The following is a 26,408-nucleotide window of genomic DNA, read 5'->3' on the forward strand; positions in this document are numbered from 1 at the left end:
CCGATCGGGCGGAAGCGTGTTCTGTGATTGCAACAGTTCTGTTATCAGTTGTAGCGACTCCCTCATCTCTATCAATCCTCTATCGTTCTTTCAATTTCTTACCATGGTCATTGATCTCGAGTTTGTTTACAATTTAAATTTATTTATAGTCTTTTTAATATTAGTAAATATTTAATTTAATTCGAGATACCATGGTTTTAAATGGCATATGTTTATTAGTTGCTTCCAAAAGTAGATCACGTGTTAGTAGTATATGCACCCCGGCTCTGTCCATTCCGATTAATTCCCACCCGCTTATGCTATAAGCTACGGTCGTGTTTTGTGAACGTTTGTTAGTTAGTACGTGACAATCTGTACTTTTAGCGATTACGTGCGTATTCAACTTGGTTCATGATTGTAAAAAAACCCTTTTAATTTTATATCTCAAGGTTTTGTTACAAGATTACAGTGACTTATGGTAATTGTTCGTTTAAATAATATGATATTAATATATATTTAGGTTACACGAATAAATTACTGCCCCAACAACGCTACCGTTTTACTATTTTAAACTACACGCAAACCTTTCCTATCGACTTCTTTCTTCATTATTGGCATGAATAGTAAAAAATACTTCTAAAGCAAAATTATTAATAGTATGACTTAATTTTAAATATTTTATAATAGATTTATCTATTTTTAATGATAATTTATATGACCAAGAACGCCAATTTTACTTTCAAGTGATCGTACAGATAGATATTACCAGTGCCCATTACTGCAAACAGTTGATCATTTGGTTGAACAGATTGCCACCCGATTATCCGGAACCAGTGATCTGGACTAATGCGCTAATATGTATTAAATACACGATAGATTTAAAAGCATTAACTTTGTATTCAGGATTCCATTTTAAATCAAACCAATTAATAATTATTTGCTCATTATTGCCCTTTGATATATTAACAAAAGATGGAAAATATTTTAATTATCTCATTAAAAAGATTAAATTATTAATAATCTGAACGTAAATGAATAAAATATAAAATTTAATTACAACCAATATTCATCAAAAATTACAAATTTAGAACTTAGTTTTCTGATGTAGAAACCAATCAAAGTATAATTTCTTACTAGATCTTACTATATTTCAGCGCATTTGGACGAGGAGGAAGGTCACTACCAATGGATCGAGGGTCTGGCTATCTTAATATCTGTCATAGTTGTCGTCATAGTCACAGCGTTCAATGATTACACGAAAGAGAGGCAATTTAGGTGAGCAGCCTTGGATTTCTTTGTATTTTTATGCATCATTCACTTTGCAGGGGAAAGCTCTGATGTACACGTGGTTGCGAGTTCGATTCTTACTTAGGGAATCATTTTCATTTTTCCCCGCTTTGGTGGAAAAAAATCACTGCTCAAAACGTAGGCAGGTTCTCTCTGCCTCCGCTGTTTTGCAGGAAAAAGCGTGAAGCTGTCTTCTTATCGAGTAAAAAGAGATTGTTTTTTTAGCTTCCGTTAAGACACTTTCGTTCCCCACCTTTCGCCAAATTCTCGAGTAATGGCATGTTGAGTGGCGGAACTTAACACTGCGCTTTGCCTCGATACCAGAGCGATTTATAAATGATTGTTTTACTTGTAATTTGTCCTATAATTAATAGTACTCGTAAATTATGAAGTAACATCTTCGAAATGCGAGATGTGCTAAATAATGTTGATAATACCAGCGAATTGCAGTTCAAGTTGCTGAATTTGAATTTATCTATGTTTGCATTGTAAGTAAATATGGTAAACTTCTCCTACATCTAGTAGTAAAACTAGCAAAGCATAGGAAATGAACAATTTGATAATTGTTAATTTTTAATGCTTATTATTATAAATTTTCAATGCTTATTATTGATAATTTTCTATGCTTATTTCTGTCAAATAAAAATTCCAGAGGGCTCCAATCGAGGATAGAAGGTGAACACAAGTTCGCAGTGATACGAAGCGGCGAAGTGAGTCAAGTACCGATAAGCGAAATAGTCGTGGGTGACATATGCCAGATCAAATATGGGGACCTGCTGCCCGCTGACGGGTTACTGCTGCAGAGTAACGACCTTAAGGTAAAAGATTTTTATGTGTTTTTCTTTATTAAGGGGGCTGTTAAAATTTATGCGAAAATTTATAATATGTGAATATTCTCATATATTTTGTTGAAAAGTATCAATATGTAATTACTAAAGTGGATCTTCACAATTGTTCAAATATTCAAGTAAATCGAATTGCAAGCCCAAATAGCGTTGCAAGAATTTGTTGCTAAAATGATAATATATATTATCTATATATAAGTCATATACAATGAAACTATGCTATTAAAGTAATCATTTTAGTCATAAAAGAAAACAATGACATTTAAAAAAATATAATCTAAAATCCGATTTCTTTTAAAAATACTGCACCATATTCCAGTGGCATTTAATAATTCCAACACGCTGCCTATCAGTACAGTAACGCGTAGATTACTTTAGTATCGATGTAATAACAGATAATCGAATATTGAGTTATCGATATGAAACTTTTGTTTTGTTTCATTGGAATTTAGGAAAATTGCAATGTTATAAGTTTATGGAAATATTGATGAAACGTAGCTTGTATTTAAATTTTAACATGTGATGCAGATGAAGAAAATAGCATTTGTATATAAAACGATTATTTTTTTAAGAGGCGGGCACTTTGGGACATCCATCACACATGATGGACTGTAAATACGAAGGTTTTTAGTTCGATCCTCACTCGGGGTAGTTCTGCCACCTAGCACGCAATGTCTGACCTGGATATCTTGACAAAAGGTTCCCTCGTACTGGGAGAATCGTGAAGCTGCTAATTTTACTCTCATATCTATATTAATTGTGTAACTTTATGGAAACTACTAAAGAGAATCATGATTTTTTTAATAGATACAATCTTTAAGCACCTTGATTAACCTTCAAAAGAACATTTGCAACACACATTATATTATGTAATAATAAAACAAACGTGCAAACATATTTACTTATTTATCTCTCACCTCGTTACGAATTGCGTCAATTTCAAGTCCAGATAAAGAGATAGCAATACAGTGATTTGATAACGGCCAAGGGAATGCGGTATTTTTATCTTATTATAATTATTTAATTGTTAATAAAATATATATAATTATTTAAAATATATATAATTATTTAATTGTTAATAATATATAAATAATAATATAATTATATTTTTTTATGCTTATACCTACCTACAGATTTTTACTCCCCATAGAGAATGGTAACCTGAGAAAACTTTACGTTCAAACATATCTTTCTCCGCTTTTACTTCGAGACATTGAATGCTTAGTGTCGAATGTCAACGTCGCATTTTGTGGCCAGAGCGGGGAAAATGAAAATAATTAAATCTGCTTGCGCGCCACCATGCGCCATGAATATATATTATCTTTATCTATACTTATAAATAAAATCATATAAATCCAATTTTAATTCACGTTTGACGCAAACACTTATAGATTATAATCAATTTTGTTTATCGCTTTCTTAGTCATTAAAAGCTTATTTCAATTTCAGTATTACAATATGTTTTTAATACAAATTCATATTATATAATTTTAACAAGCGAAAAAGCAATAAAGGATGTTGTGCGGTTATTAACCAATTGTGAAACTAAATTATGTCACAATTTCATTAATAAATAACTATAGTTACTATAAGATCTCGAATTGAGTTTAATTTTGAATATTTTTTCTAGTACCTTAGTAATTAATTATCTACACATAATTTTTATGGAGTAGGTACCTCCTCCAAAGGGTGGTATTAATTTCTCAATTATACTGTTTAAAATTTAAAAAGGCGAGAATTGAATCAATATTTGTATTTAAAAAGTATTTTGATTTTTGTGAGAACTATGGTAGTTATAACACTATCTCGACATTTTTAAGTATTACATTTTCAAATGCGAGTCTCGTAATACGGTATAATATACATCCGTATTGAAAGGAGTGTCGTAACACTAGGTTCCTTCTGCTTACCTTGCGTGAAGCTGACCATATAATAAAATACTCAAGTAACATACAAAATGATAATATTTAAGTATTTTTAAAAACATTAATGTTTCCAGATCGACGAGTCGTCGCTGACGGGTGAATCGGACCATGTTAAGAAGGGAGAATCTTTTGATCCCATGGTGCTATCCGGTACTCACGTTATGGAGGGTATGTTGGAATATATGTTTTACTTTTATCTTTATTCGTCGTCGTCCTATGAAAGTTGTATAATTTTATGTGAATAGGTGTAATTTATGATATTTATAGTTTAATTATTTTTGAGTTTTGGTTGGATTTCTTACTTATTAACTCTTAAGCTGTATTTTTTCTAGTAAATATTATTATTAGCCGGTGATGGCGACAAAAATTTGTATAATACCTTTGTATGTATGAGCTAACTATTACAATTAAATTATTGTAACAATCCAACTGAAAAAACTTATTTTTTTAAATTGTTTCACTCAACATACAATAAAATATTCTTAATTTTAAACTAAAACACGTAAAGCATACATTATATAAAATTTAAATAGGGTCCGGTAAAATGCTCGTGACGGCGGTCGGTGTTAACTCTCAAGCCGGTATCATATTCACTCTCCTCGGCGCGGCGGTCGACAAGCAAGAGAAGGAGATCAAGCAAATGAAAAAAGGTCAGTTTTTGTTATACGAGATACGCTATTCTTTGGTAAAAGGGTTTTTAGTTCAAATGGAAAGCCTTTAAAAGTAAAATATAAGCTCAAAAAAATATATATATATAATATAACTAACTATAACTTTTTTATTTATGAACTGATTGAAATAAAAAAAAACACTAAATCTAAAGGAAACATACCAAAACACAAAAGTTAAATAGATTAAGTCGTTTCTGAGATTAGCGTGCACAAACTAACAGACAAACAGCTAAAAAAAATGTTTTGGATTCAAGTTCAAATCACAGGTTTTCTCGTATATAAATTTCATGAACAGGCATATCAGTTACGTTCTTATTACATGTATAGATTAGTAAGACTTTCCATTTGAATTATATAATCTGTATTTAGATTTGAATACGTAAAGTGATTGAGAAATATTTAAACAAAATATTCTTTTTCACTATTGACGTATCTATAATAGTATAAATTATTTAGAGTAACAATAGTTAGAGGTACACTGCTCATTTAGGCGTGTGTAGCTTTGCCTAGCTTTGGGATGCTGCTAGCTAGGGTGTTCGAAAGTGGACCTTAGAGTTGATTTCAGCTTGGCCGACCCTAAATGAGCATTGTACTGGTATGCTTGACTAGGGCGATCTGATGGTGGCTGACAAATGAAACTAAAAACTTGTATAGCAGTTGTTTTTTTATGAATAACCTATTCTATGAATAACTTATACTGCAAATTTTAATTTTATATGTAAAAAAAATATATAATACTGCAATTTTTTTCTTGGTGAAAAAATGGGGAGATAACAACACTTTATTAAAAAATTCGAATATTACAAGCCTTATCCAATTTACCAATATAATTAATTATATTAATACAATTTTTAAATTATATCTTTAAATCTAGATTTATATTTTGAATGGCATTTGTCAAACATTATCGTGGCGAGTGTAGTTGCATAGACACATGGTACCATTGCCACCGCACTCCCGCTCCCCTATGGGATTTTAGCGAAACTGGTGAAATAATACAATGTTTTTGTTTGTTTTTTATTGGTTAAAGGGAAACATAGTTATAATATATTTTGTTATATGTCTTTCATTGTGTTCTGTTCAACTAACCACTTAGTCACTATTATATGAATTTAGTTCGTTATTGATAGGGAGAGCATACATACTTTCACCAGTTTTGTCACTGTCATGAGATTATTTTATTTTTTTATTTCGAATCGATTTTTCAACGAATATAAATAGTACAAGGTCACCCATTGTACTGTCTTGTGGACGTTGTTCGTGTTGTGTTTGACTAATAGCCTGATGTCCAAGCATGGTACGTTATACCCCCGTAGTTTCCCCATCACCCTTCAAACAGTGTATCACATGAAATAATCTCGTTTCAGTTCAAATATAAATATAAAAATCCTGATAGCATATCGTAATCGCAATATTAGACGCCAACGCCTATGCATTTGAGGCCGGGAAAAGTATACGCCAAATGCTTGGGCGTGGCGACTTAGCGCCACTACAACATATAGCGACCCGTTCAATGACATCCAAATTTTTTTTCCTCCATCCCCCGCCCCCGGCCCGCCGCACACCCTCCATCGTCGACGAAATTTACATAAAAAAAAACAACATACACATTTAAACTGCATCGTGTATCTGTCGTGTTGACTGCATGATGTTAAATGATATCCGTTGTCATAAATGTGTATGACCCATATAACTATTGGATATATTCCCATGGATATTCATCGTGTAGAAGCTAAAAAGCAGAAGAAGGGACAGCGCAAGAGTCTTACAGGTAAGTAGCATCCTATGCTAAGCCCCGCTTTTCTAGCCCCAGTACACTCGATGAGAGTAATGTTTCGATAAATGTTGAAAAATTTTATATTATTTTAACACTATACTGTCCTCGGGTGTATCAGTCTCTTTTAAATATATCTGCTGTAAATAAATTAAAGATACTAAATGATTTATATATAACGATTACTTTCATCAAATTGCACAGAATTCAATTTTGTTATAATTATTCATATTAAAACATGTCACTGCATCTTAATTGTAAGTCCATTTCTATTACCAAGTATTTTTGCTTGTTCCTTTATATTCACTTCTCAAAACACACTCCTAGCGACGCTTGACTAACTTTGTACGCACGTATTATTTTATTTGTAACTAATAACGTTGTATGAGAGTTATTTTTTGTTATTGTTTGGTATACGGTGTGCAATTGGCTTTAAATAATAACCTAACAGCGTTGTTATAGTGTCATTAACAAGATTAAACTGACCAACTAAATAGGCTTAACATGTTATCGCTTCGCCTCACTATCGCTTATTATATAGGCGTAAAATAAAAAAAAAACTAAACAATTAAATATATTTTTGCTTCTAAATTATATAAAAGATATTTAAAAATACCAAACGGTAGCAATGTTTGGTCAAAATGATTAACAAAAGGCAACAACGCTAGGTGACGACGATCCAGCCGGCAACAGTAACCACGCGCGCGTTGATGACAACCACGTGCCGGCGACGGAGAAACCCGCCGCGGAGAGTAGTCATAAGAAGGAGAAGTCTGTTTTACAGGCGAAACTCACCAAATTGGCTATTCAGGTGGGTTGTGTTACCTTTTTTGGCTTGCAATGTATGTGCTGTGTGTTATTTTAGTAGTAATACCATGTTGAAATATACAGTTTTTATATGATATTGTCGTTTCATATATGAAAAATAATAAATATATATTTTCATAATTAATTTGTGGTTGCGTTTATAAATATAGAAACGCAAAAATTACACTAGTATTGTAGTATTTTTTTGTGTAACGTACTTATTAAATTTTACAATAATAAAATGCAAATTTTAATAGATATACTTTTACATACATTACATTTGAATATCATCATGATTTTCAAAAATACCTTTTAAGTCGATTCCAAGATAGGTAAGTTAGAATTAATTAATAACCTAGAATTGTTTATCTCTTCTTAAAATAAATCACAAAAAAAATAAATGAAAGAATAAAAAAAGCACTAACAAAATAAGTCTATGTCAAAAAAAAAACTCATTTTACATAATTCTCAATACAAATTGTTTAACAGATCGGTTACGCGGGCTCCACAATAGCGGTTCTGACAGTGATCATCCTAGTTATTCAGTTCTGTGTGCACACGTTCGTGATAGAGGAGAAAGTATGGAAGGCTACTTACATCAATAACCTGGTGAAACATCTTATCATCGGTGTCACGGTGCTGGTGGTGGCCGTGCCCGAGGGTCTACCGTTGGCTGTTACTTTGTCCCTGGCTTATTCTGTTAAGGTAATATTTTCAAATTGATTTAAATTTTGGTTTGGAGATGTTTAATATTTGAAAATATAAAGTAGTGTAAGAAGTTATGATAATTTAATCAATTTCTTTGAATCACTATTGAACTAAAAATTATTATTATCGTCTATATACATTAAATATATACTATGTAACATATTATTAACATTTTAAAATATTATTCAACAGAAAATGATGAAAGACAACAATTTGGTGCGACATTTAGACGCTTGCGAGACAATGGGTAATGCGACCGCCATTTGTTCAGATAAAACGGGAACCCTAACGACAAACAGAATGACGGTTGTGCAATCTTATATATGCGAGAAATTGTGTAAAGTTACACCAAACTATAGGGATATACCCCAAGAAGTTGCTGAAACTATGATCGAAGGGATTTCTGTTAATAGCGCTTTTACTTCTAGGATTATGGTGGGTTGTTTTTTTGGCTTTATGTGTAATTACGCAGAGGCTTTATGTGTAATTATTAATAAATATAAAAATCCTGATAGCATATGATAGAGTGCCTAAACATTAGGTCCTCCCTTATTTTGCTACCTGCGGGATACAGCGTGAAAATAAAAAAAATAATAAACAACTATTATATTTCCAGCCATCTCAAGACCCAACTGGCCCACCAATGCAAGTCGGTAACAAAACCGAATGTGCCCTATTAGGATTTGTTATAGCGTTAGGACAAAGTTACGAAGCGGTTAGAGAAAGACAACCTGAGGAGTCGTTTACGAGGGTATACACGTTCAATTCCGTGAGAAAGAGCATGTCGACTGTTATACCGTATAAGGGTGGTTATAGATTGTATACTAAGGGCGCATCCGAAATTGTATTGAAAAAGTAAGTTATTTTGTGACTTTTTTTTATAGGTAAGTTAGTAAGTTTAATAGTTTAGGATTTAGTGATCTTCAATTTTAAGTGGTTTTTAAATTACACTATTATTTATTATTTATCAAAATTCTTTTTAAATCAAATATTTTAATAGCTGTAAGATCTAATAACATAAAATAAAATCATTTCGTAACGTCCTTGTGGCGTAGCGCAACCCAACACGCTATGACTCGAAAGAAATTTCTTAACACTAGATTCCCTTTACAATGTTAAGGTTAAATATTATATTAAGCTAGAGATCAAGGCGGGGCTTCGTCCGCTTTAACTTATTGTTATATTATAGCCAAATTATATAAAATCTTTAAGTAAATTGTAGTCTATATGTTATAAGCTGAATCCTTTAAGTAGTTTTTGTACGTTTTATTTTTTGACATTTGTAATATTAGTAAGATAAATAAATATTATTTTTTTCAACAGATGTGCATTCATATATGGACACGAAGGTCGCCTTGAAAAGTTCACTCGAGACATGCAGGACCGTCTTGTACGACAAGTAATCGAACCTATGGCCTGCGACGGACTACGGACTATATCCGTGGCCTACAGGGACTTCGTGCCTGGCAAGGCTGATATCAATCAGGTAGGTTTTGCCTATTGGACTACATACAGTACTATTAGGCAACACGTAATGTCTCGAAATTTCGTCTTAACACATTAGGTTCTCTTTGCCTACTCTGTTATATGCGGGATACAGCAAGACGAAGAAAAACGACTCGGCGAACCTATACACGGCGAATTTTTATAATTATATATTTTTTTTGTTTTTAATTATAAACTTAATTTTCTTTAAAATAATATAAACAAATACGTATTAAAACTGATTTTATATGTTTAATTTTCAATATAATCACCAGGTGCATATAGACCAAGAACCGAACTGGGAGGACGAGGACAACATTGTTAATAACTTGACTTGCTTATGCGTTGTGGGCATCGAAGATCCTGTAAGGCCAGAGGTAAACATTTTATATTTTATTGTAGGCGTCGTGGCACAGTAGCAGTAAATGCGACGGTAGTGACGGTAATATCAAAGACAAAACGTGAAGTTCAGTTCCGTTTCCAAAAATCGGCGAAAAGTGGGGAACGGAGTATCTTAACATTAATTTAAGATATTGTGTACCTGGCTATAGGCGGGATGCATCGTGAGACTGTAAAAAATTAAATAAGTCAGTTTCTATATTATATCTTAAGGTTAAGATTGTTGATTATTTTTCAAGTACATTTAGATTCTATTAGGCTAAAAAAACAATACAGTTCATATAATAACTGACTAAGAACCCTATAATTTCCTATCCCAGGTACCAGAAGCTATACGGAAATGTCAAAAGGCAGGTATCACAGTGAGAATGGTGACCGGCGACAACGTGAACACGGCGCGCTCTATAGCCGTCAAGTGCGGCATATTGAAACCGACGGATGACTTCCTCATATTGGAGGGCAAGGAATTCAACACCCGTATACGGGACGCTAACGGCGAGGTTTGTTTATTTAATTGTAGCCTATGTCTAATTTTCATGTATACTACTGTAAAGTTTCATCCTAATCAGTCGAATAGTTTTTGCCTGAAATTAGAATAAACGTCCATCTTTTCAGACTTTCACATTTATAATATTAATGAGCACAAGCTTGTTTTGAAAGCACGTCTAGTGTTGATTCGATCCCCGCTCGCCGGCGTTGAGATTCGGTACTCAACACTCAAATCGTGCACAATGTAACAGAGTGTCTTTACACTAGTTTCCACTGATACAGAGTGAACAAAAAATAAACCTTTTTTTTTATGTACCCACCCTTAGGTTCAACAACACCTAGTGGATAAAGTATGGCCCAAACTGAGAGTATTAGCGCGTTCATCTCCCACCGATAAATACACATTAGTTAAAGGAATGATAGAGTCCAAGGCATTCGACACTCGCGAAGTGGTCGCGGTGACGGGAGACGGTACTAATGATGGACCGGCCCTGAAGAAAGCTGATGTTGGATTTGCTATGGTTAGTATAGTTGGAAAATATGTTTTAAGGTATCAGGTTCTAATTTAATATGTGGAAGTTTAACTTTAGATTACACAATTAATAGTATAGCAGTCTAAAAGTGGGTATCACTTTTGCCTATTCTACTGTGATATATAAGGATACTAAGATCTTTTTATAAAAACTATTGTCTCAAAGTCTATAAGTGAAAATGTTTCTTTATTTTTCACTTTAGTGAGAAAACAGAGTAATTTGTTAAGTTCCACCATTTAACATACAATGTCTCAATAATGAAGCAGCGCGTGAACCAAAAAAACCAAAAAAAACAACGAAACTTAATTCACACACACAACAATAAAAATAACCTCAAAATTTCACAAATTCCAGGGCATAGCCGGCACAGACGTCGCAAAGGAAGCGTCTGATATTATACTAACAGACGACAACTTCTCCTCCATAGTAAAAGCGGTGATGTGGGGTCGTAACGTTTACGACTCGATCGCCAAGTTCTTGCAGTTCCAACTGACTGTTAACATTGTGGCCGTTATTGTTGCCTTTATAGGTGCTTGTGCTATACAGGACAGTCCTTTGAAGGTGGGTATTGAGTTCAAATCTTGTTTAATAGCTTTATATGTTTTATATAATATTTTCTATTGTCTGTCAATTGTTTTCAATTCCCCACCCTAGCAGGATGTAGTGCGACATTGAGTTACGCCATTCAACACACACATAATTAATATCACCAAAAATATTATAAAAATAACGTTTACTCATATTTATTTTTGTATTTACATACATAAATTTATATTTTCTCCTACAGGCAGTACAAATGTTATGGGTTAACCTCATAATGGACACACTCGCTTCCCTCGCGCTAGCTACTGAGCTCCCAACTCCCGACCTCCTCCAACGCAAGCCCTACGGACGAACAAAACCACTGATCAGCCGCACCATGATGAAGAACATTCTGGGGCAGGGGGTCTACCAACTGTTCATTATATTCACTTTGTTATTTGCTGGTGAGTGCCAAAATTAAATAATTAAAAAAGACAACGAAAAATGTTACAATTTTGTGTGAAGGCGGCCTTTTGACCACAGGTGATCCAGGTAACCCTTACCACAAAACAATGAAAAGAAAAGATGAAATACTTATTTAAATTTATATTTCTTCGCTCTGGTGTCGAGGCAAAGCGTCTGCCACTCAACACACAATACCCCCAGAATTCGGCGGAAGGTAGGGAACGGAGTATTTTAACACTAGGTCTTATCCTGCTGTGTGCGGGATACAACATGAAGCTGATTTGATTTCATAAAATGTTGTCTCAACTTAAATTTCAAATTAAGATAACATATTTAAATCGTTTACACGCCAGCCACCAATTTGTACTTACTTACTTAAAAAAAAATGTGGCATATATACAACTCCAGGCCAATCACTCTAGAATTCGGCGGAAAATGAGGAACTGAGTGTTATCACAGGTATATATGAGTATAAAGAAATAAGTATATACACAATTCAATAAAATACAAAAAATACATTGTTTTTTGTTAAACACAAAAAAATAATTTCCAGGTGACAAAATGTTAAATATCCCTTCGGGAAGAGGTCAGCAGCTAGGGTCGGAGCCCTCTCAGCATTTCACAATAATTTTTAATACATTTGTAATGATGACGCTCTTTAACGAAATAAACGCTAGAAAGATCCACGGCCAGAGAAATGTTTTCCAAGGACTGTTTACTAACCCTATATTCTATTCTATTTGGATCGGAACTGCTCTGTCTCAGGTAAATATTTGATTTTTTTTGTAGTTAAAATTAAAGTAAAATAATTTCATTTAAAATCAACTGGATTAAAAAGTAGCCAATGTGTTGCTCCTCAACGCCCTTTATCTACCAGTGAAAGTCCGATAAAAATCGGTTCAGCTGTTCTCGATATTTTTTTAAATTGTTAACAAAACAGTCATTTTGGAATCACAGACACTTAAATTTTATTTATATGTATAGATCAAAAGTTATATTATAAATTTTTTAGGCATAAAATTATTTATCACCCGTTAACTAAAGTTTACCCGTTAATTACATCAGATGATCCGACGCAAAAAACTCAGTGTGACTTTTTTTTCGAACCTTGAACCTCTCCCTCCCTCTCGGAAATGGAACGAAGCGCTTGCTCGAGACATTTAGAATCATTATCATACATTGAATATATTTAAGAGAATATAGCTTGTGCAAAAATAATACTACAATATAATAGTTTAAAATTATTTGTCTATCTGTCATTTTGTCTGTTTTATCTGTTTTTTTTGCGTAATTAATATCAATGAAACTTTTCTAATAGATTTTGAAGCAAAATGAAACAAAAACATTGTTTCTACACGAATATCTCAGGAACGACAGGACCAATTATAACAATTTTTGATTCTCTATTCCAGGTAATAATAATCCAATTCGGCGGCATGGCGTTTAGCACTGCGGGTCTGACGATAGATCAGTGGTTGTGGTGTTTGTTCTTCGGCGCCGGTACGTTAGTATGGGGACAGCTCGTCACTTGTATACCTACTAGAAAGATACCTAAGAAACTTTCGTGAGTATATTAAGACTTCATTATTTATTGTTGATTTTACGTGTATGTTTGTCGAAGAAAATATTATTAGATTTTATGAAGCTTGATATTAGATTTTATGATAAAAAAAGTTTACAACGCTTACAAAACAAACCCTTAAAATACCAAACCACTCTAAACAGATGGGGCCGCGGTCAACCCGACCCCGAGACCATCCAGCCGGGGCCCGACTATGACGCGGACCTCGACAAGAAGCCCCGCGCCGGGCAGATACTGTGGATACGTGGCCTCACGCGCCTCCAGACGCAGGTATGTTGCCGGCCGTTGGGCAGGCTAGGTGTGGGTGGGCTGGACTGGATCGATACATGACTGTTTTAAGGTTACCTGTATCTGTGGGGTGGGAGTTGACGGATACATGATTGTTTTAGTGTTAGTAGTTAGGTTAGTCATAAATGGGATGTGAGTGGACAGATAAGTGATCGTTTTAGGGGTAAGTAGGGTTAGTTAGTTTGACATGTAATATGATATAGATTTTTTTCGTATTGTAGAAAATTAAAAATTTACTGCTTCAAATATGATATTATTAAAATAACTTAAGACTGATTATGATAGTTACAATAGTTTTATAACATTATTGTTTTAATTGTTAATTATGTTGTTAGTTCTAATTAATTTTTTGACAAAATATATCCACTTATAGTTTTTGAATTAGAAATAATCACTTAAATGACATTTATTTCAGACATATTCTACTTTTTTAGATCTTTTTATGTAGCAATCGAAAATATATCAAATAAATCTATAGCCCTTAGAATTAAATAGTTTGTGACATTTCAATACATCATGTATCCGTCTAATTTATAAGAAGGCCTATGCAATATAGACCATATTGTTTGCTTTTAAAAAGACGAAAAAAAGAATAAATATGGTTGCCATTTGCTTTAAAATATATATCAATATGGGCTATCAATATTTTGTGCTGAAAAAGCAAAATGTGGGTAGCTATCGCATTTTTATGTTTGGGGTACTTGTGATAGTTTTTCGTTTTTAATATTCCATATTATAAACAAATAACTATTACAGAATATATATTATGTCTGACTGGATTTTGCAATGTTTTTTTATTTTAATGATTAAATTGTAAATTTCAGTCAATTTAGGTAATACTATCAATAATGAAATTTAAAATATCCATATTGATTTTAGTGTTATCTAAAAATATTTTTTGGGTTACTGTTTAAAATCTATGTTTTTCTTAAATGTATGTAGATTTTCTACAGTAACAAATTATTTTAAATGAAATAAAAAATAATAATAATAATAGGAGTGGCAGAAAGTGTTCGAGGAATATAATACTATATGAGAGGGATAAGTTTTAGGTTACAGCGACACTGTATGTCCAATACAGTGTTAGTATCAACAGGTCAACACTTCGAATACGTGGGCATCCTACGCTAAGTCGATATTATTGTCCATTTATATATATTTTACTATTTTGCATTACAAAATCGATACCATCATTATTTAATACTATGCATATATTCATATAGAAAAGTATAGAAGGTTACGCTAATTCATTTTGTTACACATTTTGATTTATTGGTACAGTAAGCCGGATTGTTCACAGTTCCGAAATCTCCGTGTTAGATAGATATAGAGATATGACACAAGTAAAGCGATAATGAATTCAGACTTTCTAACTTGACGGTTTATTTCAGTTGTTTTCATGTTTTTTTAATTCAATTTTAAATTTTTTATTTCACATCTCGTTGTTTTTTTTACTCTCCTATACTTGTTTTCTCTTTCAATAGTTATTATTTCAACCCACACAGAGAAACACTTTACAGAGTATATTGTAGTTGCTATTATTTTGGCCCATGATTAACGTAGTGGTTATGTTCGCTCGCTAATTTGGACTTTCTATATTATTTAGTATGAAAAAATTATATAATTGTTTTGGCATAATAAAATTAGCGACCGTGCAAGCATAGATTTTATATTTTCTAAAACTTTGACGACCCGGTTTCTTGACATCCCCCTTTCACTCTCTTGCTTACGTACTGTACTTCTTTCAAAACTCTTCTTTCCGGATGTCACGAGGCCAGGCCGGCCCAAGTACACTAGTTAGTTAAATCGAGTAAAGGCCATGCATGTACCGCAGTACCAAACAGTCTGACGCTTCCCGAGTTTATATCATTTAATTAATACCCGAGTTGACCGATACCCACCTCCCACATTGGCATGATCTGTAGGCTGTGACGATTGTACTTATCCCTCACGAACGGTCACTATGACTAGATAATAGATCACCCAGATAGACATACATTCAACCACATTGCGATATGAATATGACAACTTCTTTTTCTATCTATCTTTTATTTAGTCATACTGACTGTTTGATTTTTTTTAATACTATTTTTGTGTTTTTTTTCTTACTATATTTACTTATATATATATTAATTTTATTGTTTTATTTTTTAATTATGAATAGTGTTTTTTTTGCTTGTGATACGCCAACCCGATACATCCTCGCTACTATCCAACCCGCTCGTTGAATGAGTCGCCGCTCGCAGGCGAGGCCGCACGGCGAACTAACAAACGTTACCGATATCGATAAGCAATATTAATTTTTTTTTAATATTTTGCCCAGTTTTTAATTGTTTTGATATATTATTATTTTTTATCGGATTGTGTTCATTTGATTAAAAAGGACGTTAATTTGAGTGTGGAGTGGATTTTTATTATAAATTATATGGCATTACTTATAGAGAGCATGCCGTGAGTGCTCGCCGTACTAACATCAAGTTAACCGTCAGTCGATACTGTCTCTTTCCTTTGCCGTTGTACCGTCAATGTTTATGTTTTGTTTTGTTTTTTGTTGTTTTTTTTTGTATGTGAATGTTGTCCCTTAGAGCCGTTTTTTGGGGGGTGTACTGTCAAGGGGTGTAAGCGTCAAACTGGACAGCGAAGAGTTGATTATACGTAGAGCCTTGCCTTGCCGTTGGAAAGCCTTCATTGTGTTATTTTGCGTAACTTGTTAGGCTTGTTGTAGTGTCCGTATGTGTTGTGTATATAGTGGAACAAGGCGAGTCGCCGCCTGGTAAGTATCACATAGAGAATAACATGCCCCTAACTAAGTTAATAATTAAACTAAATTAACTAAAACAGTGAATTCGTGAAGCTTCCTAACTATAGTACCGTTTTTACAATTATGATATGTACCGAAAATATTGATTTTTTAGTTTTTATTAGAAATCGTTTAAAAATAAATATTTTTTTGGTATATTCACATTGTAAAATCGATGAGAACTAAAATTTTGTAGGCAGGTATTCTTCCTTGGCTCCCGAAATATGATATTATAACTGATATCGAAAAGCAGCATGCTAGTTCATAAGTAAAAATCATCTAAGATCCATACTGAGAAAGTACGTGTAATGAACGCGAGCCACCACCATAGAGAATATGGAATTTGAAATAGATTAAAATTTAAAATATGCTATAAATAAAAGCTACATAAAATCATGGTAAATACGTGTGTTGCGTTAGAGCCGTTGTGCTGGCATATTTTAGGTGTTACGATGATATCGGTAGTAACCCTCGTCCAAGCATCTCTAGGTATCACCCTGCGTTGTGTAGGCGTAGTGTAGCTGTCTAATGGGTAGCGAAGGCCTCGACTCGTATCCTCCTTTAGTTTTAATTTCTGTTTCCAATTATTGTTTTTATTTTGGTTTGTTCTCATTACGTTGGCACTTCAAGTCATATTCACGCGACACCGGCTTCGGCCGCATACATGCCTCATGTACACGGACACATTTCTGTTTTTTGTTCAGTTATAGCTCTAAAATCTCGTAAGCGTGCATGTCTATACATATTATTTAACTTTTCGATGTTTGTGATCTACGTTATTGAAACCCCTGGCCAAATCTAACCTGATCCTACTGTTCAAATTTTAAACTGTGAAAAGCCGGTTGAAACAAATTTTCTCTTTCACTAGACTTCATCAGTTTCATTCGAACAGACAGACTGACGGACGTTTTGTCAATTTCAACAACTTCCTTTAACATTGCCATTGACACTAATTGTCCCATGAGCTTTCATGTACAGACACCGATAATTTACAATGTTATTATATGTACTTTAAAGGTAAAGTCTATATCCGTGTTGGCCTGCTTGTAGCTACGACAGATATGGGGGCACAAGTTATTTTGGGACACGTCAATGATACGTATTTTGATCGTTCTGACGTCATCTGTTTTTTTTTCAAAAATTAGTTACTGCCCCTGCTATTTATTAATTGGTTTCTTTCCTTTTTTTTTATATTTTTTGTAAACAGTAATATTTGTTTGGAATGAAATATTTGCGTTGTTCAGTTTATTTGTATCTTAGCGTTGACTTTAGTATTAATATAAGCAATTTACATATTTGTATAAAGTATTAAGACGGTAATAATTCGGCATTTCTTGGAGTATTCCGGACCTTTGCAAATAATTAGCCTTAATAAACTAAAACTTCTCATCGCCCAAAGAATAAATGTCAAAGTCTTCTTTCTTTTTATCTTCCTTTTTACGTTTTATAGGTCTTATGGCTTTCCTGATCTCTAATAAGATAAATCTATAAGTGTACCATACTATGGTGATCAAAGATGACGTCGGACGAGCAAACCTTATAGGTTAGGCGTGTAGGTTTGTCGCCCCATATCTGGGCGAGCGGTTGTAAAGCTAGGGCGTGGCATAGGACGGTGTCGAATGGGGCGAGCCGCGCGTCGTAGAGAGATGTTGTTGGCAGCCACGGCCGGTGTTGGAGACGGAGGTGTAGTGGAGGGCGCGGCGGCTGGCGGCGCGCTGCGTGCGACGGACGCTCACGGTACACCACCCCTAGTCCTAGCCCTAGCCTGGCCTAGTCTAGTCCTAGCCCTAGCTCTAGCCTAGTCTAGTCTCTTCTGGCCTGGTCTAGTCTAGCCTAGTCTGGCCTAGCCTAGTCTAGTCTAGTCTGGCCTAACACGCTCGCGGCAAGTCACGACACTGACACCTTGTATTTTTGAATTGGATTCGTTAGTGTTGTACGTGTGATAAGTTGTGATTTTCACTATCTCTCGTTGTATGATTTATCACCATCATTTTTGCTTCACTGTTTCCTTTATAAATTGCTTTCGTTTCTATCTTTGTTTTATTCATTTAGTTTTTGTGGTCCTTCTTCATTAGCTAATAACCTAGTTTTTTTTCATTTCGCTCCCACATTCTTCGATCAGATTTTTTAACGTTTCGGAAGATTCATCGAACGCCACAGCACACTTTGTGCTGCGGTAAACATCAGTGTCGATGACTCACCGAGAGCACTCCAATAGTTCTGTTCGTCTGTTTGCATCTCCCACGTTTCTGGCTGTAGATGTCGCCCTCATCTGGCACCGTCCGCCCCCGCACCTCCCCGCTTGTCGATCTTCACTCACCATCGAGGCTAGGGTCTGTCGGCCGTACGTTGTGTCGTTGCATGGCCACCGGACACAGGCGACCGTCGGAATCCACACCACACTCTACATAGCTTGTCGCAATCGGTGATCGAGCGTCGCGAGGGTGTAGGCGCGAGGCGGAGAGGCGTGAGAGGCGTGACGTCACGCGCGTGTGTTGGTTGGTTGCAGCTGCGCGTGGTGCGCGCGTTCAAGTCCACGCTGGAGGACCTGGAGGAGCGCTTGTCCGCGCACTCGGCGGCGGGCCTGCGCTCGCGCCTGCGCGCCGCGCCGCCCGACATCGCCTACATCGACGCGGACGAGCCCGCGACCCCCGCGACCCCCGCCGCGCGCACCGAGACCACCATATTCTAGACACGCCCGCGACCCGTACTTAACCCGACCCGAGCCGGCTCGACGCGACCACATATTGTATAAGTGTTGAATTTTTAAATTAGATGATAGCAATAATGTATGATGATAGTTAGGCGGACGTCGGATCGTGCCTCGCGCGCCGATACTAACGAACACTGCTACTCTGTACGGACTGTCTAGCTATATGTAAATAACTTTGTAATTCTCGAACGTCTTTATATATGTATATCGGAGCAGTGATATTTTATATAGTTCTTACGACTCGATTTTACTCCTTAAAGTATTTGTAACTTAACTCTCGTAGTCTCTTAAATTTTACTACATAACTAATACTTTAAGAATTCTCACTAGCTTCTTGTGTGAGTAGTATGGACGAGGAGCACGCTCGAAGCTTGATCGAATCGACGTGCTCTGACGGCTGCTTTGGTGTTTTGTTTCATAGTAAATTTTGGGACCATTATACCCCGTTTCTGCCTAAAACTGGGATACAATTAGATACTACAATTATATAAATGACTATATGTTATTTTGTCAGATTATTCTAATAGAAGAACACTATGTAATCTAATAGCTGTACGGACATTGTATTGTATAAGCCAAACTGAAGTATAGTACGACCGAAGGGCACTCGCCACACGCTCGGACCACGGAGCGAACGAACTCAACTATGTGTAGAGTATTCGAATGTTACGAGATCTATTTACAATTAATAAATTTTGAAGCAAATTCCATAGCATTTTCTTTCACTAGTATTGTTATGGTGGGGGCCGCCCAGTCTTAGAAAGAACGCTCTATTTCAGATGTTAACGGTAAGTTTAGGTCAGATCGAGTAGCCCTGCGAGACGCCGCCACCGCAAGGCGCATATATAGGTATATAGGTACATAGGTATCACACTAGCCTAGGCGTAGTGAGGCGTAGTGACGCGTAGTGACGCGTAGTAGTGCTCTAGTGACGCATGGCGCCGTGTTGCACGCTGTCCCACGTCTTCGGTACATACGGTACACGACACCCTTGAGTAGAACGGTCGACGACGCCAGCGGCCATTTTGTGACTTGCACGTCAACCTACAAAATGGCTGCCGCACTTAGATTGTAAGTACAAAGTATCTATTGAAGATGTATTGTTTGTTTAACTTTGGTACAAATGTTATTCTTTTTTATTTTTTAATAATATTTTTTTTGCTTCGCATTTAAAGTGTGATCATGCTTATGTTACAGTTTATGCATGTATACAGATGTCTGTGAGTATGCACAAGTTGTTTTTTTATTATTATTTAAATTAGATGTTTGGTAGTGTAACTGATGTATTGTAGTTTATTGATGCTATTGTTTAACGTTTATTTATTATTTACATTGCGAATAACGGAGTCTCAAGTCTTAACATACTTTATACGCATAGAACGCCAGTGTTCAATATTATTTATATTTTTATTAAAATATTTTATTTCGATATTTTCATCACAATAACTACCAAACCTCTAACTTTTAGTATTTAAGATGCTAAAAACAAAAAAAATACATAATTTAATATCCATCACTACACCAAAACTAGATATTAAGAATCAAATATAAATTGTGGTTACAAAACTTAAAAGCTTGTATTACTTTTTTACATTTTTCATTTATTTTTATCGTTGACTCGGTTGTGTAAGTACTTATTTAATAAGTTGATTTCATCTTCTTATTTTTGAGTTATGTGTAACGATTACTATTAAAATATACTTGCATACTTAACCGGCGTATAAACATCTTAATCTTAAACTCATTTTAATAAAAGTATTTATTTGAATTGTACCGATATTTCATTTGACTATACCCGAGACTGTTCAGCACTCGTCCGCGCGTTAGCTCACATACCGGATTGGTCAATTTGTTGCGTAGTTGAAGCTTCCCACACGGATTTTTTTTCTCTATATATATATTATATATTTTTTCATTGCTACTGGATGCCCCGCCCCGCTAGTGTGAATGCCCCTTTCCTAGTTAAATTTAGGCACCTGATTAGTAACGAAACTGCTATAAAAATTTTAATAAATTTTCTACTAACAGCTACGATTCCTCACTTCTTGTAGTTTTGGAATTCTAAAACCAAAATGCTAATACACTAACCACCTCTATTATTAGTTTATCTATTAACAGACCAAAAAATCTTAATTGTGCTGCCATAATTTGGTTTTGGAATGCCACAGAGCCGTTTTTTCTTTTTCGTATTGGCAACACTGAGCAGTTTGGTTACGTAGCGTAGAGCGCGCCGCCGATGACGCCACTGACACGTGCGTCATGTTGTTTTACAGCAAAAAGCGGACATAATGGCCGGCCGCAGGATATTTGTCAATAATTATTTGGCGGAGCACAGGAGGATCAGCGTCCAATCCGGCAGCAGCTTGCCGGCGCTCAGCCCGATCTCGCATCAAAGCGATGACTAAAAACAAAATAAAACCAAAAATATACACTAAACTATACAAAATTATACACCAAGACTTTAAACGTTAAATGTAATCAAAATATTTCGATATAAAACAAGCTTTTTATATATCGGGTGATCAAAATATTAACTGCCAATAAATATCGCCTGTTCAAGTTCATTCTAAATATATAATCTCCAAATAAAATTTTAAAATTTTCCATAAAATCTCGTATATGTGAAAGTAGATTAGTTAAGACTTGAAAATGTTTACATAACTAATATATTAGTATAATAAGACAAATATTAGACAACTTGCAAAATATTCGATATAGATTTAAACTTATGGTGCACTGTTTTAGAAACAAAATATATTAGCGATAAAATGATTCTTTCATAGCCGATAGTCAGAAGCACGTTATTTATTTTTTTACGAAACGGTTATATAAATAATAATGTTTCTGTAAATAATCGTACTTTTCCTTTTATGTTTAATAAATGTTCTATGGCGTTGTTGTGTGTTTAGCTAATGTTCAAATTTTATAATGAATATTAATTTTATAATGATACAATTCTAGTGGCATATTTATAAATAAAATGTTTCTTGCTACCCAAGTGCTTAACTAATTATTAATCATAGAAGATATTTAAATTTGCTTGATATATATCTTATTTTGTTTATTGGATGCTGTATTTAGGTGTAGTCTCGTGGAGACAATTTATGTTGTAGCAACGTTATGTTCATGTTTACTGTAACCACTCAAGTGTTTTTACAAAGTAAATTTCTTGTAGTCACTTCGGAACTCTAGAAAGTTACTTGGTAAATTTGTGTTGTCAGTATGGGCTGTGATTTGGAATTAAAAGTGAACCAATATTTCTACTTTATGTACTTTCTTTACATGCTTTCTTGTTAAATGTTTAATATTTTAGGATCTTGAGTTTGACGTGCATGTGGTAGAATTATAGAAATAGGTAAAGTTATAATTTTAAAGTAGCACTACTGTCTAATTCTACTATTTCTGTCACACTACACTATTCTTACTTCCTAGTCTTCCAAAGTTTTGTTTCTCACTCTTTTGTTTCTTTTACATACTGCAGGTTCCGTCTCAAGCAAATTTAAATATCCTTACGATGCGTGAGGATTTCTAAATATTTAATGATATATTTATTTACGTATGTTATAGCGTATATATGTATTTAATGCACTTTGTGTAGTAACTCGCCTGCTAAACTTACTAAATAATGATATTAGGATTTAAAATATACTAATACGTGTTTGGTGTACACCACGTGATAGTTAAAAAAAGTAAAACTTTTATCAAAACCTTTTCTAATATTACGCTTATAGTGATTTCCTTCACGGCGATAGATGAACACTTATAGTGGAGCATGAGTTTCTGCGACACAGTTTTGCAACGAATATGGTATAAACTGGTACTCTATTAATTCGTTGTGTCTGCTTGTCTCTTATTAAACATTAGTAATAAAGTATCTATATTCCAAAGTAACTTTCATTTCACCCCGTGCCTCGTTGGGAGCTGCATTTATAAGGTAACTGGCCGTCTACCCACTATTGTATACTTGATGTTGGCCAAGTGTTTGATGTTGTCGTCCAACGTTGGCCCGAATGTTTGTCGTACGATAAATCGATGTTAGAGACCGCTTCGCTTCATCTTGTCTAGCGACACTGCATGCGCCCTTAGACTTACTTGTAAATGCGTTGAAATAACATTTTCATATATTTTATGAAATAGTTATAAGCAATGAACGCTCAACACTTTAATGTGAGGTCACCGTATGCTACAATTTATACATAGGTGTTCTGCTTTTTAGAACTTAGTATCACTGTAATTAGTTTGATGGAACACTAGATAGAAAAATATCGGTACTATAAGTAATTAATTCATTTGCTATCACCCTACCCATAGCGCTTACCTATGTACATATATAGATTTGCGTAGTTTCCAATGTTTTATATATTATAAATAGATATCTGGTATGTGAGCGACTCCGTTGATACAATATGTGTGCTTACTAGACCGTACCGCATGAAGGAACGAAACCGAACACACACAACCGTGTGTGCAAACACACCGACACACACGCACACAGACAGTGTTACACGAAATCAGTGTTATAGCTTCAACGCATTCGTCTCTACCGAGAGCTATGTTTATTTCAGATCGATGTGTTAAATATTGTATTATTTTTATTTTATGTTATTTTATTGTATTTTTTTTATTATTTACGATTTTAAAATATAGATGTAACGGAGCCCTGGATGAAAAATGTATAAATATAGTTGTTAAGTGCACAACCCATGAATGTGCTTGTTACGGTAATAGGAAGACCCTGCGTTATTTTAGTTCACCTTCTCTATTTTTAATTCATCTTCTTCCTGAGACCTGTTAGCTTCGCGAGGCACTGCTTCGGAGAGTCCTAATGATCTTCTAATGTATACACTTTGTAAATCTTCCACTGCTATGCCTTCGAACGCTATTCCAATTTATGTACCCTTCTTTTTATATATTTTTTTAATTGATGTTTTTTTGTTAGGACTTTTTATAATGTATTATAAATATTCTGTTGTTTTTTTATATGTATCTTATGTTTGTTATTTTCTGTACAAATTTTATAATATATTATGTTAAACCTTTTTATTTTTATGAATAGCGTTCGATCGTCAAACACTGCAGTCCATTTAAATATCGCGTCCGCCTCTACCTACTTATCGTAAATCTTTTACTTCATATTCTTGTTTTGGTTTTCTTTTCCATGAATCCCCATTGCACACGGAAGGTCATAGGTGGCGAGTTACAAGAGCGCTTGATTCCTGTGCCCTACAGCAAGACTTCTACCGATCAAGCTGTAAGATTTCAAAAAAAGCCTGCTCTTTCACTCACCTATACGTTTTTTGACTATTTTCTTTGTCCTTTGTTTTGTTTTTCTATTTTACTATACTCTACAACTGTTTTATCCGTGACTATCGTTATGTTGTCTATCCACACTGACCTTTTAACTTCACCTTTTAATTTGTACGTTTGTGTATATTTTATATCGGCTTTTTATTACCACTCTTTGTGTAGATATGAAATTAATCGGTCAGTGTCCAGCTTGCATGCTTATCATCGCTGGCATGGTTTCCAATGCATGGTTTCATAATTTTACAAAATGGTTCCTTAACACAGCGTGAATATCGTGTGTTTTTTGTCTTTTGTGTATTTTCAAAACAACATAAATTCCATGCTCTGAGTACCGTTTCCATCAAAATAATTAAGGAATTGAATTTGTCGGTACATATATTTTTTTATAATCATCATAAAAAAATAAATAGAAAGTTGTATTTGTATAATAAAGAAAAGATACGTTTAATGACGTAATAAATTCCTAAAATAAAAATATATATAAAAGTAATATACGTATGTTATATTTTTGTCATTTTTATACTCTTCTTTTTTTTCTTAATGTGTAATTGTGCACAATAAAGTGTAAATAAATAAGTACTTTATAATACAAAATAATCCTAAAAATATATCACTTAGACATTTCACTTAATTCATGAAGCTTTTATAGAGAAATTAAGTAGAATCCATATTTATCTTTTTAAAAATTAATAAATTTTTATCTTAAGTAGACTCGTGATCATTATTAAGCAGGAAACATGTTTATGTATGTGGTACTGTCGCTTGTCCAAAATTTTTTTTCAATTGTCATCATTAGCTGAGGGTAGTTGTATATATTGTGTTGCCTCATTATTGCACTACAATAAAATGTAAGTCAGTCAGCTCCATAATTATAAATAAATAAACGGCCGGGAATTGTCACAAAAGCTTTGTAAAAAAACATTCGACTTCATTTTAAACAGGCTTTTAGATAAATTAAATTTAGAAACAACGCTTTAAAGATTATTTTGTAAGAGGGAAATGGGGAAAAATATAAGGATTCTAGCTTTGCTTACTATTCGGATAACGGAAATGAAAACGTTCGATGTTGCTTCGTATGTAGAGTAAGGGCATAGAGCTTCGCGTAGCTCATAGAGAAGGTCGATGAACTGCAGTCACAGAGCAAATGCATGGAACCACATCACACCAACACTTCACCACGAATGGTACGACTGGGTGAAGATTCAAATTGCAAACTAATTATACTTACGGTGTCATCCGTGTTAGAACCCAATGATTTAGAGTATATTTTAAAATTAACATTCATATTTTTATAAATACTTGCTGGCTGGCATATGATACCGAAACTATAAGATACGAAGAATCACCCACGAGATGTTTATATTACGAGAAGGCAGGAGCAAGTAGTACATATCTCACTGCATGGCATGCCAGGAAGTGGCCGGCAGACTCGCCAGCACCTCGACCTGCAATGGCGGATCTACACAAATTATTGGAGATAGGGTCAAATTGACATTTCATTGGACAGCTTTTGCCTATCAGACACATTTTTCACGGCTTTTTTGGACCTTTGACCCCATCTCCGGACTGCGCGCGGATTGTCTGTGACTGGATTTTTGAAATACCTACCGCTTCTCGCCTTTCTTTACTGGCTCGGTGTGCTTTTATTTGTTTTCAACAATTGTACATTATTCCGTTCTATGTGACGGCGAACTCTTCTGATTTTCGCTTCCCCGATTACATGGTAAATTTTTAAAATCACAATTTTTGATATAATGTAGGTACTATTGATATAACCATGAAAGAAGTAGTGATAATCAAAAGGCGTCGCCAAAATTTTAATATTTAGC

At 34.5% G+C, this 26,408-nt stretch overlaps 1 protein-coding gene across 16 annotated transcripts in view; it reads left to right on the plus strand.

Annotated features, from left to right (window-relative positions):
• The window catches only part of PMCA (plasma membrane calcium-transporting ATPase 3), a 121,405-nt gene that overhangs the window by 92,778 nt on the left and 2,219 nt on the right, over positions 1–26,408 (plus strand). For 6 of the 16 annotated variants that reach the window (XM_085201925.1, XM_085201922.1, XM_085201923.1 and 3 more), the window contains 19 exons: positions 1,134–1,254; positions 1,919–2,084; positions 4,111–4,204; positions 4,570–4,686; positions 6,437–6,478; positions 7,150–7,292; positions 7,778–7,993; positions 8,189–8,431; positions 8,613–8,851; positions 9,320–9,482; positions 9,757–9,858; positions 10,201–10,380; positions 10,696–10,890; positions 11,257–11,463; positions 11,690–11,888; positions 12,443–12,654; positions 13,302–13,453; positions 13,615–13,741; positions 24,455–25,273. In XM_085201925.1, coding sequence (XP_085058051.1) covers positions 1,134–1,254; positions 1,919–2,084; positions 4,111–4,204; positions 4,570–4,686; positions 6,437–6,478; positions 7,150–7,292; positions 7,778–7,993; positions 8,189–8,431; positions 8,613–8,851; positions 9,320–9,482; positions 9,757–9,858; positions 10,201–10,380; positions 10,696–10,890; positions 11,257–11,463; positions 11,690–11,888; positions 12,443–12,654; positions 13,302–13,453; positions 13,615–13,741; positions 24,455–24,817 — 3,281 coding nt within the window. In that variant the 3' untranslated portion in view covers positions 24,818–25,273. Of the gene's footprint in view, positions 1–1,133; positions 1,255–1,918; positions 2,085–4,110; positions 4,205–4,569; positions 4,687–6,436; positions 6,479–7,149; positions 7,293–7,777; positions 7,994–8,188; positions 8,432–8,612; positions 8,852–9,319; positions 9,483–9,756; positions 9,859–10,200; positions 10,381–10,695; positions 10,891–11,256; positions 11,464–11,689; positions 11,889–12,442; positions 12,655–13,301; positions 13,454–13,614; positions 13,742–18,167; positions 18,297–19,068; positions 21,046–21,545; positions 21,740–24,454; positions 25,274–26,408 lie in introns of those variants that run through there. The other 10 variants (XM_085201935.1, XM_085201937.1, XM_085201930.1 and 7 more) reach the window with 10 other exon arrangements.

The sequence above is a fragment of the Heliconius melpomene genome, chromosome 18 (assembly GCF_056956725.1).
Source record: "Heliconius melpomene rosina isolate 202511_hmr_F chromosome 18, ASM5695672v1, whole genome shotgun sequence".
NCBI lineage: Eukaryota > Metazoa > Arthropoda > Insecta > Lepidoptera > Nymphalidae > Heliconius > Heliconius melpomene.